Source organism: Sturnira hondurensis, unplaced genomic scaffold (genome assembly GCF_014824575.4).
Source record: "Sturnira hondurensis isolate 20B ecotype Veracruz unplaced genomic scaffold, ASM1482457v3 Scaffold0024990, whole genome shotgun sequence".
Taxonomy (NCBI): Eukaryota; Metazoa; Chordata; class Mammalia; order Chiroptera; family Phyllostomidae; genus Sturnira; species Sturnira hondurensis.
In genome coordinates this window covers 191,937-213,002 of record NW_028097621.1, presented here as the reverse complement: position 1 = coordinate 213,002, position 21,066 = coordinate 191,937, and the positions used below count along the sequence as shown (strand labels likewise).

The window sequence follows — 21,066 nt, the reverse complement described above, 5'->3', positions numbered from 1 at the left end:
ATTAGTAGTCTCTTGTATTTACCACTGGTTTTTTTTCCTTCTGGATCTGCCTCTGATGATGTCAGATGTTGACCCTGTCTGACCTTAGGCAGCCTGTTCAATACTTCCTGTGATCTGCTGTCACAGGCTGTCTCTTTCAATTGTTAATATAGTCTCTCTGCACTCAGCAGTCAGGTTTAAGCCCCATAGGGTGGAGTCAAATCCCTCCTAAGGTGAGGGATATTTTTTCCTCTCAGGCTGCTGCTGCTTGGAGGGGAGTGGTCTGCCTGAGTAGGATGCCTGTGTATGGGGGTTGGCTCAACTCCGGGGTCCTGGTGGTTACTTTCTCAGTTCTCTCCACAAAGCCTCTGTCCCTAGTCTCTCTTCAAGTTTCTCTAGTCCACTTTGCCCCACTTTGCTAGTGATCTACTGTCTCTGGCTGTCTCCTTCGGCTGCTGGTCCTGCCTCTGCTCCTTTGGTTGTTTATCTGGGCACTAGAACTCAGCAGTCAGGCTTAAGCACCAAAGGTCTGAGGCAGAGACTCTCCTGGCTACTGTCACTCAAAGGCAAGTGGTCTGCCTGAGCACAAAGGCTGCTGCTGTCTAGGCTATGACTCAGCACTGGGATCCTGGCTGCTACTCTCTCAGTTCTCTTCCAAAGACCTCTGAGTCCCCAGTCTCTCCTCAGGCATCTGCAACCCACTCTGCCCCTGACTTTGCCTGAGGCCCAGGTAAGTGGCTGCAAATGAAAATTTATGTGTTGGCCCTTTAAGTGGCCCTTGCCTCTGCAACTGTCTGTCTCTGGCAGAGAGTACCTCTGCTGCTCTTTCCACTGGTTGTTATCTGTATACTCTTTGGGCTTTGGTGTTCTAGGCTGGGAATCCTAGCTTAGGGTTTAGACCCCAACCTTTGGGGGATCTAACCTGCTGCTTAATTATTGTGCCATCGCTGCTGCCTGTGGGTGCCAAGTCAGCCCTCTTGTGTCTCCACCGCACCCTTACCAGACTGATTGTGCCGGAGCTGGTTCTGTATGTCTGAAGTTATATGTTTCTCTCTGGCTATTGCTCCATTGTTTGTTCTGAGAGGTTTCTCCACAATTGAGTTGTAATTCCAGATTGGTCCTGGGAGGAGGTCAGTGTGACTTCCATTCACTCCTCTGCCATCTTCCTTCCCTCCGGACCTGTTTTCTTTTACTATCAGAGAAGGTCAGGTTTGAGCTATGTAGATAGGGGAGCTGTCACAGACCCTTGCCATTTCTGGCCCAGAGTCAAGCATGAGCAGGTGTTAGAACACCTTCTTTGAGCATTGATAAGAAGAAACAAAGTTATTTGTGAGCTCTGAGCAATAGGGAGATGCTGCAAGGTATAAAAGAAACATTTATTTGTAGTCTAATCTTTGGTTCCTGGCATTTTGTCTGCAAGGCTGGCTTTCATTTTGGGCAAGGCAATGATGACTGAGAGTATTTGTGGCCTAGTGGTCACCTTTCTTAAATTGTCATGTGATAAGTCACCATATAGGATTGACTGGGAAGCAAGAAAGTCATCTATTCTCGTAAAGTTGGGAATGGCCTGTTTATTAGAAATCACAAGTGCTGGTAGTGCCTGGAGATCAGGTTTTTTGGGATGGGTCAGGAAAGTGGCGGTCTGATTTAGGTCTGTACCTGCTCTAGTCTATATGTGGCCCAATAGGAGGAATTGTGCCAGACAGAACAAGGCAGCTACTTGTTTTCTCCATTGATCAGACCATAGGAGAACTGTTGGCAAGGTGAGGGCGTGTTGAAGGCATACGCCATCCTTAAGGAGTATCCTTGTTGATCTGCCTCCTGGAGCAGCTCCATCTGTAAATTCAATGAGAAGAAGAGGGAGGAGATGCTGTGAAGACCAAACTAAAGCCTCTTCCTGCCTGTGCTTCCCACCTCACTTTCAGGATCCATTGTCATCCACACTGATGAAGCAAGCTCTGAAGTCTTGTACCCCAACTACCAGAACTGCTGAAGCCTGTGGGAAAGAACCAGGTAACTGCCCTGGGTTCTTGCTCACCACTGGGGAACAGACAGCCTTTTACTACTTTTGGTGGCAGGACTCTACCTGAACTGAGGGCCTGCCTGAGTTTACTGTGCTGGTGGATTAGGGATGGGAAGGATGGCATTACACTCAGGTCTGACACCACTGTCCAGGAAGTGAAGAAGCTCTTGCTTACAGTGGTAGACTCATAGTAAAGGGCCAGGAAACCTGGAAAAGGCCACGTGGTGGGCTAGAGAGATGGTACATACAGCCATGAGTGGGGCTTTGCTATTTCCAAAGCCCCACTCATTATTCTTTTGACTATCTTGAGCCCTCCTGAGATGGAGTAGATGAAGAAACTGACAGGTTAAATAAAAGATGATTGAACCAGTCATCAAACTGTAATTCCAGATGGACAAGCAGAAAACACAGATTTCCTTTCTCTCACTGACATGCTGCTATGTAGATAGGTTGGTTTGGGCTGATGGCACTTTTCTTTGTCCAGGAATTTCTGGGCTATACTAAGAGGATAAACTATGTGTTCCACAAAGGAAAATGAATGCTGTTTTCAAGCAAACCTATGCTATGCTTGCATCATTTTTTACATAATAAAAGAAAATGGTAGAGTGAGATTTGGAAAATCCAGGCTTTTATTCCAACTCTGGTACTTGCTAACTTTCACAAGTCATTTTTCATCTCATAGAGCCTTTGTTTACTCATCTGTAAAATGGGAATAATGACAACTAACCCCTATGAGCTGTTATTGAGGATTAATTGAGATTCCAAATGATGAATGTGATATACTTTGTAAACTGTTGGTCACTATACAATATAAGGAGGTACTTTTTTTTTTTTGACAGAGGCAGGAGGCAGGCTGCCTCTTTGCAGCCAGGAATATCAGAGAATTTGAAAAAGGTGGAGGAGGGGATGGGCATTTCCAGCAGTAACGGAGTGGACTTCCTTATTCTCCTTGATAATGTGGCTGCTGAGCAGGTGGAATGACTCCTCCTTGGGCCCTGAGAGTGGAAGAGCCTAGCATCGGTAACTGGATGACCTGGCCCCTGAGAAGAGAGAAGTAGGTGGAGGCCTCCTGGTTTGGAGGCAGCTGTGAGGGATAGGAATCAATCTAGGAGGACTCCTCACTCAGAAACACAGACATTTAACTCTAGATCAGAGTTTCCTGAAGCATGTTCCCCAGAATACCAGTGATGTGAATGCCTGTGTTATGAATAGGCAGAGGTGGGGTGGGTGGTGAGAAAGGAAGAATTGTTGCCCAAAAAATTTTTGGAAAACCTGTACATTGAGTCAGCTTTTGAAGAGTCTATATGCTCATCAGCATGTTAAAGAATCTGAGTAGGCAATAGTGAATGAAACTGGTTAATCTTTATCTGTTTCTCCCAAACTTATTTAGCCATAGACTTTCTAAAAATCTAATAATACTGAAGACTACAGGATAGGAAATGCTTCTTTTTTCCCAATTTTTTTATTTAATTACTTTTCAAGTAAAGTTTTCTATTACTCCCATTGCATCCCACCCCCATACTCCCCCTCCTTCCCATTTCCATCCTTCTCATGTATCCTTTATATATGTTCCTTTAAATCCCTCCCCTATTTCTCCTGAAATTCCCGCCCCCCTCTACCCTCTGGTCACTGTTCCCCTGTGCTCGATTTCAGTATCTTTGGTTATATTTTGCTTGCTTGTTTGTTTTGTTGTTTAGCTTCATGTTAAAGGTGAGATCATATGGTATTTGTCCTTCAACACCTGGCTTATTTCACTCACCATAATGCTTCCCAGTTCCATCCATGATGTTGCAAAAGGTAGGAGCTCCTTCTTTCTTTTTGCAGCATAGAATTCCATTGTGTATATGTACCATAGTTTTTTGGTCCATTCATTTACTGATGGGCACCTAGGTTGCTTCCAACTCTTGGCCATTGTAAATTCTCTTGTTATGAACATTGGGGTGCATATGTTCTTTGGGATTGGTGTTTTAGGGTTCTTAGGATACAATCCTAGCAGTGGAATTGCTGGGTCAAAAGGCAAGTCCAATTTTAGTTTTCTGAGAAAATTCCATACTGTTTTCCATAATGGTTGTACCAGTCTGCAATCCCACCAACAGTGGACCAGAGTCCCCTTTTCCCCACACCCTCTCCAACATTTGTTGTTTATTGCTTCGTTTATGATAGCCATTCTCACTGGTGTGAAGTGGTATCTCATTGTGGTTTTAATTTGCATCTCTCTGATAGCAAGCAATATTGAGCATCTCTTCATGTGTCTCTGGATCCTCTGTATGTCCTCCTTACAGAAGTGTCTCTTCAAGTCCTTTCCCCATTTTTTAATTGGGTTAGTTGTCTTCTTAGACTGAAGTCATGTGAGTTCTTTGTATATTTTGGAGATTAAACCTTTGTCTAAGGTATCATTGGCAAATATGTTTTCCCATACAGTTGGTTGTATTTTTATTTTAATGCTATTTTCTTTAGCTGCGTAGAAGCTTTTTATTTTGATGAGATCCCATTTGTTTGTTCTGTCTTTTATATTCCTTGCTCTAGGGGACATATCAGTAAAAATGTTGCTGCGTGAAATATCTGAGATTTTCCTGCCAATGTTCTCCTCTAGGACTTTAATGGTGTCATGGCTTATATTTAAGTCTTTTATCCACCTTGAATTTATTTCGGTGTATGGTGTAAGTTGGTGCTAGAGTTTCATTTTTTTGCATGTAGCTGTCCAGTTCTCCCAACACCATTTGTTGAAAAGGCTATCTTTACCCCATTTTATGTTACTGCCCCCTTTATCAAATATTAATTGACTGTACAGATTTGGGTTTATTTCTGGGTTCTCTATTCTGTTCCATTGGTCTATGTGCCTGTTTTTATCCCAGTACCAGGCTGTTTTGATTACAGTGGCCTTGTAATACAGTTTGATATCAAGTATTGTGTGATCCCTCCTACTTTCTTCTTTCTTAACATTGCAGCTGCTATTCAGGGTCTTTTATGGTTCCATATAAATTTTTGAATTGTTTGTTCTATGTCTGTGAGATATGCCATTGGTACTTTAATAGGTATTGCATTGAATCTGTAAATTGCTTTGGGTAGTATGGACATTTTGATGATGTTAATTCTTCCAATCCATGAACACAGTATATGTTTCCATTTGTTTGTGTCTTCCTTGATTTCTTTCTTCAGTGTTGTGTAGTTTTCTGCATACAGGTCTTTTACCTCCTTGGTTACATTTACTCCCAGATATTTTATTTTTCTTTTTGCTATATCAAATTGGATTTTTTCTTGATTTCTGCTTCTGCTGATTCATTGTTAGTATACCAAAATGCCTTTGATTTCTGGATATTGATTTTGTATCCCACTGTTTTGCCAAACTCATTTATTAGTTTGAGCAGTTTGGGGGTAGAGTCTATAGGATTTTCCCTGTACACTATCATGCCATCTGCAAACAATGACAGTTTTGTTTCCTCCTTTCCAACTTGAATGCCTATTATTTCCTTTTGTTGCCTAATCACTGAGGCTAAAACTTCCAATACTATATTAAATAGAAGTGGTGAAAGTGGACAACCTTGTCTTGTTCCTGATCTTAGTGGAAAAGCTTTCAGTTTTTGCCCATTCAGTATGATGTTGGCTGTAGGTCTTTCATATATGGCCTTTATTATATTGAGGAATGCTCCCTCTATTCCCACTTTGCTGAGTACCTTTATCATAAATGGGTGTTGTACCTTATCAAAAGCTTTTTCCGCGTCTATTGATATGACCATGTGGTTTTTGTCCTTGCTTTTGTTTATGTGGTGTATTACATTTACTGATTTGCGGATATTGAACCATCCTTGCATCCCTGGGATGAATCCCACTTGGTCATGGTGTATGATCTTTTTGATGTATTGTTGGATGCGATTTGCCAATATTTTGTTGAGGATTTTAGCATCTATGTTCATCAGTGATATTGGCCTAAAGTTTTCTTTCTTTGTTGTGTCTCTATCTGGTTTTGGAATTAGGATAATGCTCGCTTCATAAAAAGAGTTTGGGAGTTTCCCATCATTTTGGATTTTTTGGAATAGTCTGTGAAGAATAGGGGTTAGCTCTTCCTTAAACGCTTTGTAGAATTCTCCTGTGAAACCATCTGGTCCGGGGCTTTTGTGTGATGGGAGTTTTTTGATTACTGCTTCAATTTCATTTGCTGTTATTGGTCTGTTCAGGCTTTCTACTTCTTCTTCATTGAGTTTTGGAAGATTATATTTTTCTAGAAATTTGTCCATTTCACCTAGGTTTTCAAATTTCTTGGCATACAGTTCTTCATAGTAATTCCTTACAATCCCTTCTATTTCTGTGGTATCAGTTGTAATCTCTCCTCTTTCATTTCTGATTGTGTTTATTTGTGTCCTCTCTCTTCTTTTCTTAATGAGCCTACTTAAAGGCTTGTCTATTTTGTTTATCTTTTCAAAAAACCAACTCTTGGATTCATTGATCCTTATAATTGTGCTTTTGGTCTCTATGTCATTTAATTCTGCTCTGATCTTGGTTATTTCCTTCCTTGTACTTGCTCTGGGCTGTCTTTGTTGTTGTTCTTCGAGTTCTTGCAGGCGTCGGGTTAGGTTGTTTGTTTGAAATGTTTCTATTTTCTTTAGGTAAGCCTGTATTGCTATGAACTTCCCTCTCAGGACTGCCTTGGCCGTGTCCCATAAGTTTTGGGTTGTTGTGAGTTCATTTTCATTTGTTTCCAGAAACTTTTTGATTTCTTCCCTAATTTCAATCTTGACCCATTCGTTGTTTAATAGCATACCATTCAGTCTCCATGATTTTGGATGTTTGGGGTTTTTTCCTGTGGGGTTGGTTTCTAATTTCAGTCCCTTGTGGTCAGAGAAAATGCTTGGTATGATTTCAATTTTCTTGAATTTGTTGAGGTTCATTTTGTGTCCTACCATGTGGTCTATCTTTGAAAATGTTCCATGTGCATTTGAAAAGAATGTGTATTTAGCTTCTTTGGGATGAAGCGCTCTATATATATCAGTCAAGTCCATTTCTTCTAGAGTGTCGTTTAATGCTGCTATATCTTTGTTGATATTTTGTTTGGAAGATCTGTCCATTTTTGACAGTGGGGTGTTAAAATCCCCTACTATAATTGTGTTGCTGTCAATATCTTTCTTGAAGTCTTCTAGGATTTTTCTTATATATTTGGGTGCTCCTATGTTGGGTGCATATATATTTATGATGTTAATGTCTTCGTGCTGGATTCTTCCCTTGAGCAATATGAAGTGACCTTCTGGGTCTCTCTTTATGGCCCTTTTTTTGAAGTCTATTTTGTCTGATATTAGAATTGCTACCCCGGCTTTTTTTTCTTGTCCATTTGCTTGGAAAATTTGTTTCCAGCCTTTCACTTTTAGTCTGTGATGGTCTTTTGTCCTGAGGTGGGTCTCCTGTAGGCAGCATATGTGTGGGTCATGCTTTCTTATCCATTCAGCTATTCTATGTCTTTTGATTGGAGCATTTAATCCATTTACATTTAAGGTTATTATTGATAGGGACTTATTCATTGCCATTTTTGTACCACAGTTCCTCTCTGTCTCTCTCTTTTCCTTCCTTTCCTTAAAGCAGCCCTTTTAGTATTTCTTGTAGAGCTGGTTTGGTGGAGGCATATTCTTTTAGACTTCTTTTGTCTTGGAAGCTCTTTATTTGGCCTTCTATCTTGATTGAGAGCCTTGCTGGGTAAAGTAGCCTTGGTTGTAGGCCTCTGGTTCTCATTACTTGAAATATTTCTTGCCATTCTCTTCTTGCTTGGAGTGTTTCCATTGAGAAGTCAGTAGCTAACCTTATTGGGGCTCCCTTGTATGTTACTTCCTTTTTCTCCCTTGCTGCCTTTAAGATTCTCTCTTTGTCTTGGAATTTTGCCATTTTAATGATGATGTGTCTTGAAGTGGGCCTCTTTGGGTTCCTCTTGAATGGGACTCTCTGTGATTCCTGGATTCGTGTAACTTTTTCGCTCATCAAATTAGGAAAATTTTCTATCATTACTCTTTCAAATAGGTTTTCTATCCCTTGTTTTTCTTCTTCTCCTTCTGGTATTCCTATTATTCAGATATTATTACGTTTCATATTATCTTGCATTTCTCTTAGTCCCTCTTCATTCTTTTTGAGCCTCTTTTCCCTTTCTTGCTCTTTCTGGGAGATTCTTTCTACTGTGTCCTCCAACTCACTGATCCGATCTTCTGCCTCATCAATCCTGCTTTTCATTCCTTCTACTTTGTTCTTCAGTTCAGAAATTGTATTCTTCATTTCCTCTTGGCCTTTGCTGATAGTTTCTATTTCCTTTTTCATGTTGATATAGTTTGTGGAGAGCTCATTGTAGCTCCCCTCTAGTTTCCGGTAGCTCCCCTCTAGTTTCTGGTAGCTCATTGTGAGTTCTTTGAATTTCCTGATAACTAGTGCTTTGAATTCAATATCTGATAGCTGATTTGCCTCTCTTTAATCTGACATTATTTGTGATACTTCCACCTTTTCTTTCATTTGAGCATTGTTTCTTTGCCTTCCCATTGCTTATGAGACTCTTCTTGTTAGCTTCAGCTGCTTAAATTGATCTGTTCTGACTCCCTAGGTTTATGGTGTGACCTTCTATGGTAGAATACCTGTGAAATTCAGTGGTACAGTCTCCTGCAGGTGTCTTGATGTTCTCCATTTCCACCTACTCCTTTCTTTGTGTTTGTGTGATCAGCTGGAGGGGGAGGCAAAATGGTTTATGACAGCAGGAGTGTAGTTTATGATATTTACAGTCACAGCCGGTAGAGAAGAGATAGAAGATCTTTAGGCTCTATATAGTGTTAACTGTAATCCTCAACTCAATTTGCCACCTTTAAGAAAGGATAGACCAAAGATAAGTCACTTGTTGGGGAAGGAAGGCTTGTGAGTTTTATCTGGAAAGCAGTGAGGCTGCAGGTAGTCAGATTTTGAGGTAAGGTGAGAGTAAAGAATAGTAAATAAACATAGCATGTGAGCAAGTAGAGTTAATCACTATAGTATTAGAATTCAGGAACCTGTCAAGTGGGCTAAGACCCAAGAGATGTGTTGTGAAGTATTTACAGTGGTATAGAAAGCAACAAACAAACAAACAAACAAACAAACACACCAAAAAGGGCAAGAGAAGTGAGGAAAAAGCAATAAGTTTGGGGTGAAAGGAAGAAGGACTAAAACAGTAAAAAAGAAAGGAGAGGGACAGAGTACTGAAAGATACAGCAACAATAAAATTAAAAATATATATGGCTACTGAAAAAAAGGTTTAAAGAAAAAGTTTAAAAAAAAAACCCTCCCCTTTTGGTTTCAAACTGTCCAATCTGGTTTTTGTGGTTTCGGCAGGACCCCTCTGTGGGCTGGGTTGTAGGCCCAGGCACACTCCCGAGCGCCAACCAGGCTACCAGACTGGGGTGCGGGCACCCACCCACCTGACGGGCTGCCTGAGTCCCATGGGATCTGGTACCGGTCCTTCCCAGTCCTGTGACTGTGTGAGAAGCAAGTCAAGCTGCCTTCACAGGAGAACACCTCAGTCCTCTTTCTAGTAAAAACTTCTCCAGAAAGCGTGCCTCTCAGCCCAGCCCAACCCTCAACCTGACTGGTTAGGACAATGCTCCTCTCAAATTTCCTGGGCTGGCAGGCTGATGGGCTGGTGACCACAGAGATTGCAACTGAACGTGGCCCCCTGTTCTTGCCACCCTCCCTGCACATCTAGGCAGACAGGTCTCTGCCACCCAGCCCCACCTAGATGGTGAGGGAGGGAGCCGGGTTTTCCAAGGACCCCGCAGCTGTCCTAATGCTCCACTAGGTGCTGGGCTCCCTATGAGTCCTCCGTGGCACTGGCCACAAGCAGAAGCCTCTACACTCCTAATGTGGCGGCAGCGGCGGCTCTGAGTCGTTATGGGCTGGCCGAGGGGTGCCGGGCCTGCTGCTGCCGCTTTTGTCTTTACTCACAGGTGCTGGGCTCCCGATGAGTTCTCTGTGGCAGAGGCCCTGATGCTGGCTGTAGACAGAAGCCTCTGGACCCTGAAAGCTGCGGCAGCAGCAGCTCCAAGGTCTTTACACGCTGGCCAATGGCTGCTGGTCCTGCCTCTGCTGCTTTTGACTTTACTCTGGGGTGCCTGGCTCCCGAGGGCAGCCGGCCCTGCTGCTGCCGCTGCCGCTGCCGCTTTTGTCTTTACTCACAGGTTCCAGGGTCCCGATGAGTCCTCTGTGGCAGACGCCCATGTCACTGGGTGCAGGCGGAAGCCTCTGGGCCCCGACTGCTGCAGCAACCGCAGGCTCTGATGTCTTTACGCGCCAGCCAATGGCTGCCGTCCTGCCGCTGCTGCCGCCGTCCTCGACTTTCCTCAGGGCTGCTGGGCTCCCGATGAGTTTTCCGTGGCAGATGCCCCTGTCTCTGGGCACAGACAGAAGCCTCTGGGTCCCGACTGCTGCGGCAGCCACGGCTCAAGGCCATTATACGCCAGCTGAGGGCTGCCGCCGGCCTGGCCACCTCCATCCTTACTCACGTCCCTGAGACCCCAACAACCTATAGCTGTCCGGTTCGTCACTATCTCTGGTCTCTTATTTTTATAAATGCTGGGGAATTGTTGGTTGGGGGATTGATTGCACTGTTCCTCAGTAGATCTGCCAGGATTTTCTCCCAGGGGTACGAGAACTGGAGTCGCTCCATCCTACTCTGCTGCCATTTTCCCCAGATCCTAGGAAATGCTTCTTTAGATTCAAAATTTAAACACCCAAAGGCCATGTAGCCTGGATCCTCCTTCCTTCTCTGGCGAAGATGAAAGTATGTCCTGAAGGTAGGAATGTATCTTGTGCTTATGTAAAATAGGTTTAAGGTTGTAAGACAAGAGTTTATATGACATATTTATATGCCATATTTTCTGGAAGTTATTTTAGTGAAAATGAAGGACATGAACTACTTGAGCTGTATTTTATTCATCTTTTTTCTTTTATAGTTTAAAGAGTTTATTTATTTATTTTTAGAGAGAGGGAACTGGAGGTAGAAAGTGAGGGAGAGAAACATTGATGCGCACAAGAGACATCCATCAGCTGACAAGCATGCCCCCAACTGGGCAGCTGGACCACAACCCAAGCATGTGTTCTGACTGGGAATAGAACTGGCAACCTTTTGGTTCACAGGCCAGTGCTCAATACACTGAGCTACACCAGCCAGGGTCTTTTAAAGTTTAAAAAAACACAAATGTTTTTCATTTTGAAGTAGATGGGGAGCCATCAGAAAGGGAGAGAAAACTTTTTTTCTGGGCCTCAAAGATCTCTAGGAATAGCTTCTGACGGGCCTTGATGAACATAGCTTTTTGAGAAGGCCCTTCCCAGGCTCCTGAAGGCCCTATGAGATCTGATCAGCTGCTAGGCTCAGTGAATGAGAAGCATCTCATTCTAAAACTGTACCTGTGACCCTTTCAGGTGCACTGCCTCCTGAACTGCCCCAGGCTGAAGAGATTTTCACAGATCATCGAATAGAGAGCTGTGGACACAGCCTTGTATGTGCAAAGTGGAGACATGAGGGGCCTTTTCAGCTGCTTTCATGAAGTCAGCTTGGTCAGGCCTTCCAGTGTGTGGGGATAGGGGTTCATTAGGCTCCTCACACCTGTGAGCTGGCATCTCTGTGTACATTGGCAGAAATCATCCCATTCTGCTGGCTTACTGAGCATCCTTAACACTTCTGGAGCTGGAATTGGTGACCTAGTACTTTCTTTCACTGTTACACAGAATCAGGAGCTACTAATTGATTGTCTCTTAAGTACTGAGTTATTCCTATTACTGTCAGTTTCAAAGAATTTGGAGTGGGGGAACTGAAGAATAATTATTGCTTGCTTTATTTATTGCCTCACAATTTATAAATAGTTTTCACATTTTTGCTGTGAGATATGTGTCATTATCCCTGAAAGTGTCCACATCCTGGCTTTATAGTTGAAGAAACTGGGCCCAAGGGATGCACAGGCTACCTTGTCTCAGCTCAGGTAGCAAGTGGCAAAGCCAGGACTTGAATCCAGATCTTCCAAATAGCAATCCTATGTTTTCTCTGTACTACTGATACTTAAAATTTCTATTTTTAGGCCTGTTTCCTGAGTATCAGAATGGACAGTTTCTCTTTTACCAAATTACTAAACGATACCTTTTTCTGATTGGGTAAGAACACTCAGCTTGCACTCAGGTTAGGTGACTTGATAGAGGAGAAGATGGGAAATAAAGAAACAGCCCTAGAAAGATGCATGGGAGGAAAAAGCAGCTAACATTTCAAGAGTTTCCACAGTCTGTTGCATAAGAATAAGAACCTCTGACAGCTTTTCTTCCACTCAGAGTCAGTATGTCCACTTGTACACACACACAGGGTATCCAGAAGGCTCCAGCCTCACCACTCAGCATGCTGCCACTACCTATACTTTCTACCTTCTCTCATCTGTTCCTGAAGTGACCCCACCAGACTTAAATTGTCACTGACTGTCCTCCCCACCACACACATATTTAGTAAATATTTTAGGCATTGGTGTATGCTTTATCTGTTGGAATTACTCATCTATTCTCATGTAGCTTGAAAGCAGCCATAGATAATATGCAAACAAACAGACAGAGCTGTGTTCCAATAAAACTTTATTTACAAAAACAGGCAGGTGGATTGGATTTGACCAATGGCCATAGTTTGCTTTCTCCTGTTATAGAGCATTATAAAGAGGACCTGATTCATTCTCCTTTACATTCCAGTTAGTTCCTGTTTCGTACAATGATGTTTCTTCAAGCACAAATAGTTACAACTTCACAATGCCATCAAACTTGGCTTGGCCTGTGCACATTTTCTGGAAAGTGTATGTTACATATAGTATTGGATGCCTACTCCTCACCCATTGCTTCAACCTCCCTTGATTTATAAAGGTGGCCATTTATTCAGTCATCATGAACAAGGATTGACTGAAGCCAATCACAACTCCATTCCCTTTTGTCAGTGATTGGGTTCTAGGAATTCTGGGAGAAGGGTATTTTTTTCCTCTTTGATAAAAAGTGAGAGGCACCAAAACCAAGTCTTTTGGCCCTTTAGTGGCTCCCATATTACTGCTTTGTTTTCTACTGTGAGATGACATGCTTTGAGATGCAGTAGCCATCCTGTGCTCATGAGGTGACCAGCCTGAGAATGAAAGTGTTGGAGCCACAGTGCCAACCATGCAAGCACTACCACTGAACTTCTTATTAAATCATATCTGTAAATAAAAAGGTCTTTATGGTCTATCTCCTAAGAAGGAGGCTGGCACGTGGGAAGCATAGTTTAGGATGTGGTTTCTTCACATTGCTTTTCTAATTTGGAATTCCTGGAAATCATGACTCCCTGCCCTTCCCAGCTTTGTTCCTTTATTCCTGAAGGCCTAGTTTTGAATGACTTACTCTAGTTAGTCCCATCTCAGCTGTGTTCATGCCAGGCCTATAACCTGGTGCTTTTGTTTTTGGAAATGTTTGTGCGTAGGGAACCCCCAAACTTGACTCAGTGCCATTTTTCTCCTTCCAGCCTGTTACTTGTCCCTCATGCTTGACTTTTTCTCATTGGGCTAGTGAACTCCTCAGAGGCAGAACTAACCTACGTCCCCTGTGTGCTCAGTAAGCTTAGTGTTTAAATGTTGTTTCCTTGCTATAGGGAAAGTCTTCATGTGGCAGAACCATTTCTCCACCTTCTGGAGAGTACCCTGGTGAAAGCCATGGACCTTGCCACTTCACCTGGTGAGAATAGGTCCCTGACATAGCAACTCAGCTTTGTGCAAATGAGAGCAGTAGGGGGCCTTTGTCTGTAGGAGGGAATTCAGGTTTTGATGCCACAAAAATCAGGCTGTCAGTAGTTAAAAGTAGATGTATAAGAGGCCACAAGTCCCAAAGAAGTTCCCAACATTTTTACCTTTCCTCCTGCTACATCTATCCTACCATGTTTTAAAATTTTAATTTTAGCTATAAGAACCCTAAATTTATTTTTCTATTTGTTAATTATTGAACATGTGTCACCCTGGCTAGTGCAGCTCAGTGAATTGAGTTCTGGCCTGCAAACCAAAGGGCCGCTGGTTTGAGTCCCAGTAAAGGCACATGCCTGGGTTGTGGGCCAGGTCCCCAGTAGTGGGTGCTTGAGAGGCAACCACACATTGATGTTTCTCTCCCTCTCTTCCTCCCTTCCCCTCTCTCTAGAAATAAATAATATGCTTTTTAAAAATATTTTTTAAAAAGGGCCCTGGCTGGCATAGCTCAGTGCATTGAGCACGGGCCTGCAAACCACACGATCCCAGTTCGATTCCTAGTCAGGGCAGATGCCTGGGTTGCAGGCCAGTTCCCGGCAGGGAACTCACAAGAGGCAACCATACATTGATACTTCTCTCCTTCCCTTCCCCTTTAAAGATAAATAAAATCTTTTAAAAAATCTTTTTAAAAAAGAAAGAAAATGTCAGAGTAGCTAATTATGTTATAACACTGATTTAATACTGTAATAGCCCCAAAGAAAGATAATTGGTTCATAGATTGTTTAGTTTGAATACCTTCATCAAGTGACGGGTATAACAACACGAGGTATTGTAAAATGTTGGAAGTAGCTCATGAACTTCCACCATCACTTTTGTAGATCCTGGAAACCCAGGTTAGGGACCACAGGTTTGTACGCCTAGACACTTGCTAAGCATAGTGTAGTCTACAGGAAAACACCTTTACCATGACTTGGAAGATTGTTAGCTTCTCGAGCCCCAGCCTGACCTACTGAATCAGACTCTTTAACAATCAGACTCAGCATTTTAACAAGATCACCAAGGGAAAGATAGGGGACAATTAGTTGAAACAGGAACATTCAGAAACTTAGAACAAGATTTATAATAGCAAATTATGGGAATGCCCATTCCTGTCCATCACAGTACTCATGATGACAATACATTTTTTCCTGTTGGCCTTTGCCACTTTGTACCCGTTGGTACAGTTCCCAATGCTAGTATTCTAGTTTGGAGGTCAACAAATAAAAAAATACGGATTAAAATAACAACTTTATTACTGATTAAAGCCATTTGGGGAATGTGCTGAGGACCAAATAAGTTCATTAGTATTTCTTTGAAATGAACTTAATTTCCCCAAAATGCAAGCTTCCCCAACAAGGAGGAGTGCTTGCTCTACTAAACTCATCACACAGCTGAGTAGGAAGAACATTTGCTATAGGCAAGCTAGTTCCATAGAGAGAAAAGAAGGGCACAAGGTACATATGCTCACTTTCTTCTTTGAAACTCACCAGGGGAGGAGTGAGTGGGTGGGTGGGTGAGCCAGTGGGCAGAAGGTGGCCAAGATACCTACTGCAGTGGGGATCCTGCTTCATGAAAACATAGGAGTGGGAATAAGGCTTCTCCCACCATCTACTTCAAAGAAGTTTCATACCAGGCTCAGCTGATTTCTAAATGTCACCTGGTTTCTGAGGCAAGTGTTGTTCCAGGCAATGTCCTGGCCTCCAGAGTCCTGAATAAAGATTTGTGGAGAACCGTTTCTGCACTACAGAAAGCTGTACCTCTTTGCAGCTCTTAATGTGACCATCGTTCTTCTCTAAATGGCCCTGGAGATCTCTGACCACAAGTAGCCACCATTTGCTGTTGATGTGAGCATGGAACTCTACCAGCACCAGGAATCTAAGGAGTGGTCTATGCAGCTCTATTATCATGGGGAGATGAGGCCTCTGAGGTTGGGTTGGGTGATGACTAGTCACCCTTCCCCCAACTTCACCCACCTGCTTTTAAGCACCAAGTCTCCCTTCTCAGGACCAGTGGAACCTCTGTTGATATAATCAGCTCTCTGAATTATCTAGGGTGACTCATAGCTATGGTCCAGGGAGAAGTCAGAACTTGGCATACAGAGGCAGGCTGGGATTTGTGCCTTATCCCAGTTCTTCAATAGACTCCTTCTAGTGATAGAAGAACCCCCCTCTTCTGTTTTTCTGCTAGGTTGTAACATCCTAAAAAGCCTATTTTGAAAATTAGTGATGGTGACAGGACATGATTTGTGGTGTCAGCACTCTTGATACCTTGGCTGCCTCAGCAGCTTGCTGTCCAGGGCAGAAGCTAGAGCAGTCCCAAGGATTAGACCTTTAGCCCTCCCAGCTCTAGGCTTAACTTGACTGTGTCTTCCCAGTCAGTTCAGCAAACAGTTCTTGAGTGATTTTTTACAAGCATACATAGAGGCTGACCGTGTAGTGGTGTCTTCTTGGCTGTAATGTGTGTGCATGCACAGACCATAGGGCACAGTTGAAAACAGTAAGACAGGGTCCTGGCCCTAGTGAGTAATGTCTCTTCCACAAGAGCAAGTGCTGAGAGGTTGCCTTGATCAGCTCTGTTCACTGGACAACTTCTTGAACACCATGTCGGTTTACACCTGAAACCCAGAAAAATACCGCCTGCTCAGCTCTCAAGCACAGGTGATGGAACTTGGAAATGGAGAGTGACTGATTATCCAAGTGGAATGTGTTGATTTTTAAATAGCATGCTTCTATACCATGCCTCTGACTATTGTGTTTGGAAAAGGCAGGAACAAGAGTTAATGTGTTTTAACATAAGGTAAGGGTATTTCCTTCCTACAGTTAATATTAAGGTCTCTTTTTTTAAAAAAAATTGTTTAGAGAGAGGGGAAGGGAGAAAGACAGGAAAAGAAACATCTATGTGAGAGAGAAACATCAACCAGGTTGCCCTTCCTATACGTCCTGAACCTGCAACCGAGAATCAAACACATGACCTTTTGGTTTGTGAGACAATACCCAACCAACTTCTCAAAAGAGTGGTTCATACTTGCCATCTCTGATTGTTCCTTTCCCATTCTTTCTTGAGCCAATTGTGATTAGGTACTCAGCCCTTTCAACTCCATAAAAACAGCTCTTGTCAAAATCATCAGTGACCTCTGAGTGCTCAATCCAGTAGCCAGTTTCGTGTCTCACACAGATTCTCATCAGCAGTCTTGTTATGGTTTTTTTCACTTGGCTACCGTGATAAATACTCTCTTAGTTTTCCTCTGGCTTCTCAACTTCTCAGATTTTTGCTGATTCTACCTTTTTCTGATCTCTAAGTGTTGGAATGTCTGAGGGCTTAGTCCTTTGACTTTTTCTCCTATGCTCATTCCCAGTAATCTCAAGCAGTTCCACAGTATTTATACAGTATCTCCTAAATTTATATTTTAAATCTGCACCTTTCCCCTGAATTCTCATTTCCAATTGTGTACTCAACACCTCTACATGGATATTTAAGATATATATTAGGTATTAAACTTTCCATTGTCCACGACCAACTCTCTATACTTATGAGTATGCCTCCTTAAATGTACTTCTTCCACAGGTTTCCCCATCTAGATAAATGGCACTACTATTCACCCAGTTGCTTGGCCAAGAACTTTGGAATTACCCTTTATTCTTCCCTTTTTATGATTTCTACATCAATTCAATTAGTAAATCCTATTGTGTCTCTCTTCAAACTATATCCATGATTGACCACTTCTCAAGACTTCTACTGCTACTGTCTTAGTGCCAGCACTATCTCTCACCTGGATTTATCACAAAGTCCTGTTTCTGCCCTTCCCCAGTTTATTTTCAACCTAGCCATTGCTTTTAAAACACAAGTAAGCCCTGATTGGTGTGGTTCAGTGGATTGAGTGCCAGCCTGTGAACCAAAGGGATGTTATTTGATTTCCAGTCAGGGCACATGCCTGGGTTGCCAGCCAAGTCCCTAGTAGGGGGCATTTGAGAGGCAACCACACATTGATGTTTCTCTCCCTCCCTCCCTTCTCCTCTCTAAAAACAAATAAATAAAATCTTTAACACACACACACACACATACAAGTCAGATCATGCCACTCTTCTGTTTAAAATTCTCCCCTGGCTTCCCATATCAAAGAGACAGGCATCATAATGGCCCTCAAGGCTTTATGACATCCTCTCCTCTCTCTCTCTCTGTCTCTCTCTGTCTCTCTCTCTCTGTCTTTCTCGCCTTCTTACTATCTTGTATGCCCCATAACCCTAAGTCATGTCCTCACCTGGAATACTTGCATAAGCTGTTTCCTCTCCCTGGAATGTTCTATAGATGGTTGGCTCCCTCTTAGATCTCAGATCTCAACTCAGTGTCATTTGAGAGAGATCCTACCATATTATCCTACATAAACTATTTCAGACCCTTCCCTTTCCTCAATCTCCAGCCTTAGTTACATTCTATCACCTTGTTATGGGCTGAATTATGTCCTCTCAAAATTCTTATGTTGATGTGACTGGAGATAGGGCCTTAAAAGAGGCAATTAAGGTAAAGAAGGAGTCATGTGGGGGCACCCTATCCAGTGATTGGTATCCTTACAAGAAGAGGTTAGGACAACAACACAGAGGGAAGATCATGTGAAGACAGAGATAGAAAGTGGCCATTTACAAGCCAAGGAGAAAGGACTCAGAAGAAACCAACCCTGCTGATATCATGATCTTGCACTTCTGGCCTCCAGAACTGTAAGGAAATATTGTATATTTATGTTGCTTAAGCCACCCAATCTGTGGTATTTTGTTATTGTAGCCCTAGTCAACCAAAACTCCTTGTCCCATCTCCTCCCACCATGGATTTTTATCAGTGCTTATTATACATCTGTATATTTATTTGTTTATCTCTCTGACTAGACTATAAGTTCCATGAAAGTAGACTTTGACTTGTTCATGGATGTGTCTCCAGCATCAAGAATAGTTCCTCCTGACATACAGAGGATCCAGAGACACATGAAGAGATGCTCAATATTGCTTGCTATCAGAGAGATGCAAATTAAAATCACAATGAGATACCACTTCACACCAGTGAGAATGGCTATCATAAATGAAGCAATAAACAACAAATGTTGGAGAGGGTGTGGAGAAAAGGGGACTCTGGTCCACTGTTGGTGGGATTGCAGACTGCTACAACCATTATGGAAAACAGTATGGAATTTTCTCAGAAAACTAAAATTGGACTTGCTTTTTGACCCAGCAATTCCACTGCTAGGATTGAATCCTAAGAACCCTAAAACACCAATCCCAAAGAACATATGCACCCCAATGTTCATAGCAACACAATTTACAATAACCAAGAGTTGGAAGCAACCTAGGTGCCCATCAGTAAATGAATAGATCAAAAAACTATGGTACATATACACAATGGAATTCTATGCAGCTAAAGAAAGAAGGAGCTCCTACCTTTTGCAACATCATGGATGGAACTGGGAAGCATTATGGTGAGTGAAATAAGCCAGGTGTTGAAGGACAAATACCATATGATCTCACCTTTAACAGGAAGCTAAACAACAAAACAAACAAGCAAGCAAAATATAACCAAAGACACTGAAATAGAGAACAGGCTGACAGTGACCAGAGGGGAGAGGGGAGGGAACTTCAGGGGAAATAGGGGAGGGATTTAGAGGAATATATATAAAGGATAAATGGACAACAACTGAGAAGGGTGGAAATGGGAGGGAGGGGGGAGTATGGGGGTGGGATGGGATGGGAGTAATAGACAGAAAACTGTACTTGAAAAATAATTAAATAAAAAAATTGGGGGAAAAAAAGAATAGTTCCTCCTAAGCCCTGGCTGATGTAGCTCAGTGGATTGAGCACAGGCCTGTGAACCAAACAACTGTGGTTCGATTCCCAGTCAGGGCACATGCCTGGGTTGCAGGCCAGATCCCAGCAGGGGACATATGAGAGGCAACCATACATTGATATTTCTCTCCCTCTCTCCTTCCCTTCCCCATTACAGGTAAATAAATAAAATCTTTTTTTTAAAGTATGGTTTTAAAAGAAAGAAAAAGAATAGTTCCTCCTGCATGCAAGTACTCAAACATTTGTTGAATGAGTGAACATATCCATTACTACTTTCCTAGGCCCATAATCATCCTTCCAGGTACTTCATGGCTTCCTAATGGGTTACACCCTTTCTTGCCTTTTGTTACCATTTGAGATCTGGTCCCTGCCTACTTCTCCAGCCTCATCCCTCACATCCCTCACACATTCTCTCTGGCCAGATAAAACTGTTTTAAGAAAAATATGGCCTCCCACCCCTGACACATACTCCCTTTGCCCATCTTAATCCATGCTCATCTTGATGCCTCACATGTTTCTGCTTATTTCTCAGTGGGGACTGTCTGGTCTACTCTTGTGTTTCTAGAGCCAAGTAAAGACTTGGCACAAAGTGGACTTCAAGAAGCATTTATTGAATGGATTCTGAACTCTTCCTACAAAGGTGGCTCTGTACACTCTTCCCCACACACCACCAGGGGAAAATATGGAGTAAAGAAAAATAAGGCCTCTGTTGGGTTCAAATTCTGACACTAGTCTGTATGTTTCTCTGTGACCCCTCAACAGATGTTTCTGAGCCTGTAAAATGGAGCTAATTATACCTACTAGTTAAGGTTGTCATGAGGGCTTACACTGAATAAATGTAAGGGCTTTTAAGTGTTCTTTTTGATCTTTTTGCTATTTTTCCTGACTCGGTTCTTAGCTGTGAGAGGTTTTCTCAACTGATATGGAACTTTGGAAATGCTCTCTGCAAGCAGTGCCTCCTCTCTGCTTGGCCTTACTGTGGGGAGTGTCCCTGCGTAAATGGAAAACCCTGGCTCTGTCACTCGCCAGTTGTGTGACTGTGGGCAAGTCACTTAACTTCTCTGTGCTTATGTTTTCCACCTATAAAACAAGGACATTAATATTTGCCTACCTGACAATTTATCCTGAGGATGGATGTGGAAAGTACTTCATAAACTCCTAACTTGCCCCTGGCTTTGGCTTTTTTCTCTCAGTGCTTTTACAATGAGTGCTGTGAAGATTAAATTTTTCTCATCCATGCTACCCAAAACAATCTATAGATTCAATGCAATTCCTAGAGTCCAGTGACATATTTCACAGAACTAGAACAAATATTTCAAAAATTTATATGGAACCACAAAAGGCCCTGCATAGCAACAGCAACCCTGAGAAAGAAGAACCATGTTGGTAGAATCACACTACCTAATATCAAATTATACCGTAAGTCCATAGTAATAAAATCACCATGGCACTGGTATAAAAAGAAACACATAGATGAATGGAACAGAAT

The 21,066-nt window shown here is 42.5% G+C and overlaps 1 protein-coding gene across 1 annotated transcript; it reads left to right on the top strand.

Annotated features, from left to right (window-relative positions):
• The first annotated feature begins 1,330 nt into the window (after positions 1-1,330).
• Positions 1,331-16,557, top strand: ACP6 (acid phosphatase 6, lysophosphatidic). Its single transcript, XM_037039054.1, is given in 7 exon segments — positions 1,331-1,340; positions 1,905-1,992; positions 2,842-2,974; positions 11,411-11,507; positions 13,625-13,721; positions 15,500-15,684; positions 16,294-16,557. Coding segments are annotated over 7 exon segments (753 nt in total). The 3' UTR covers positions 16,437-16,557.
• The last annotated feature ends 4,509 nt before the right edge of the window (positions 16,558-21,066 follow it).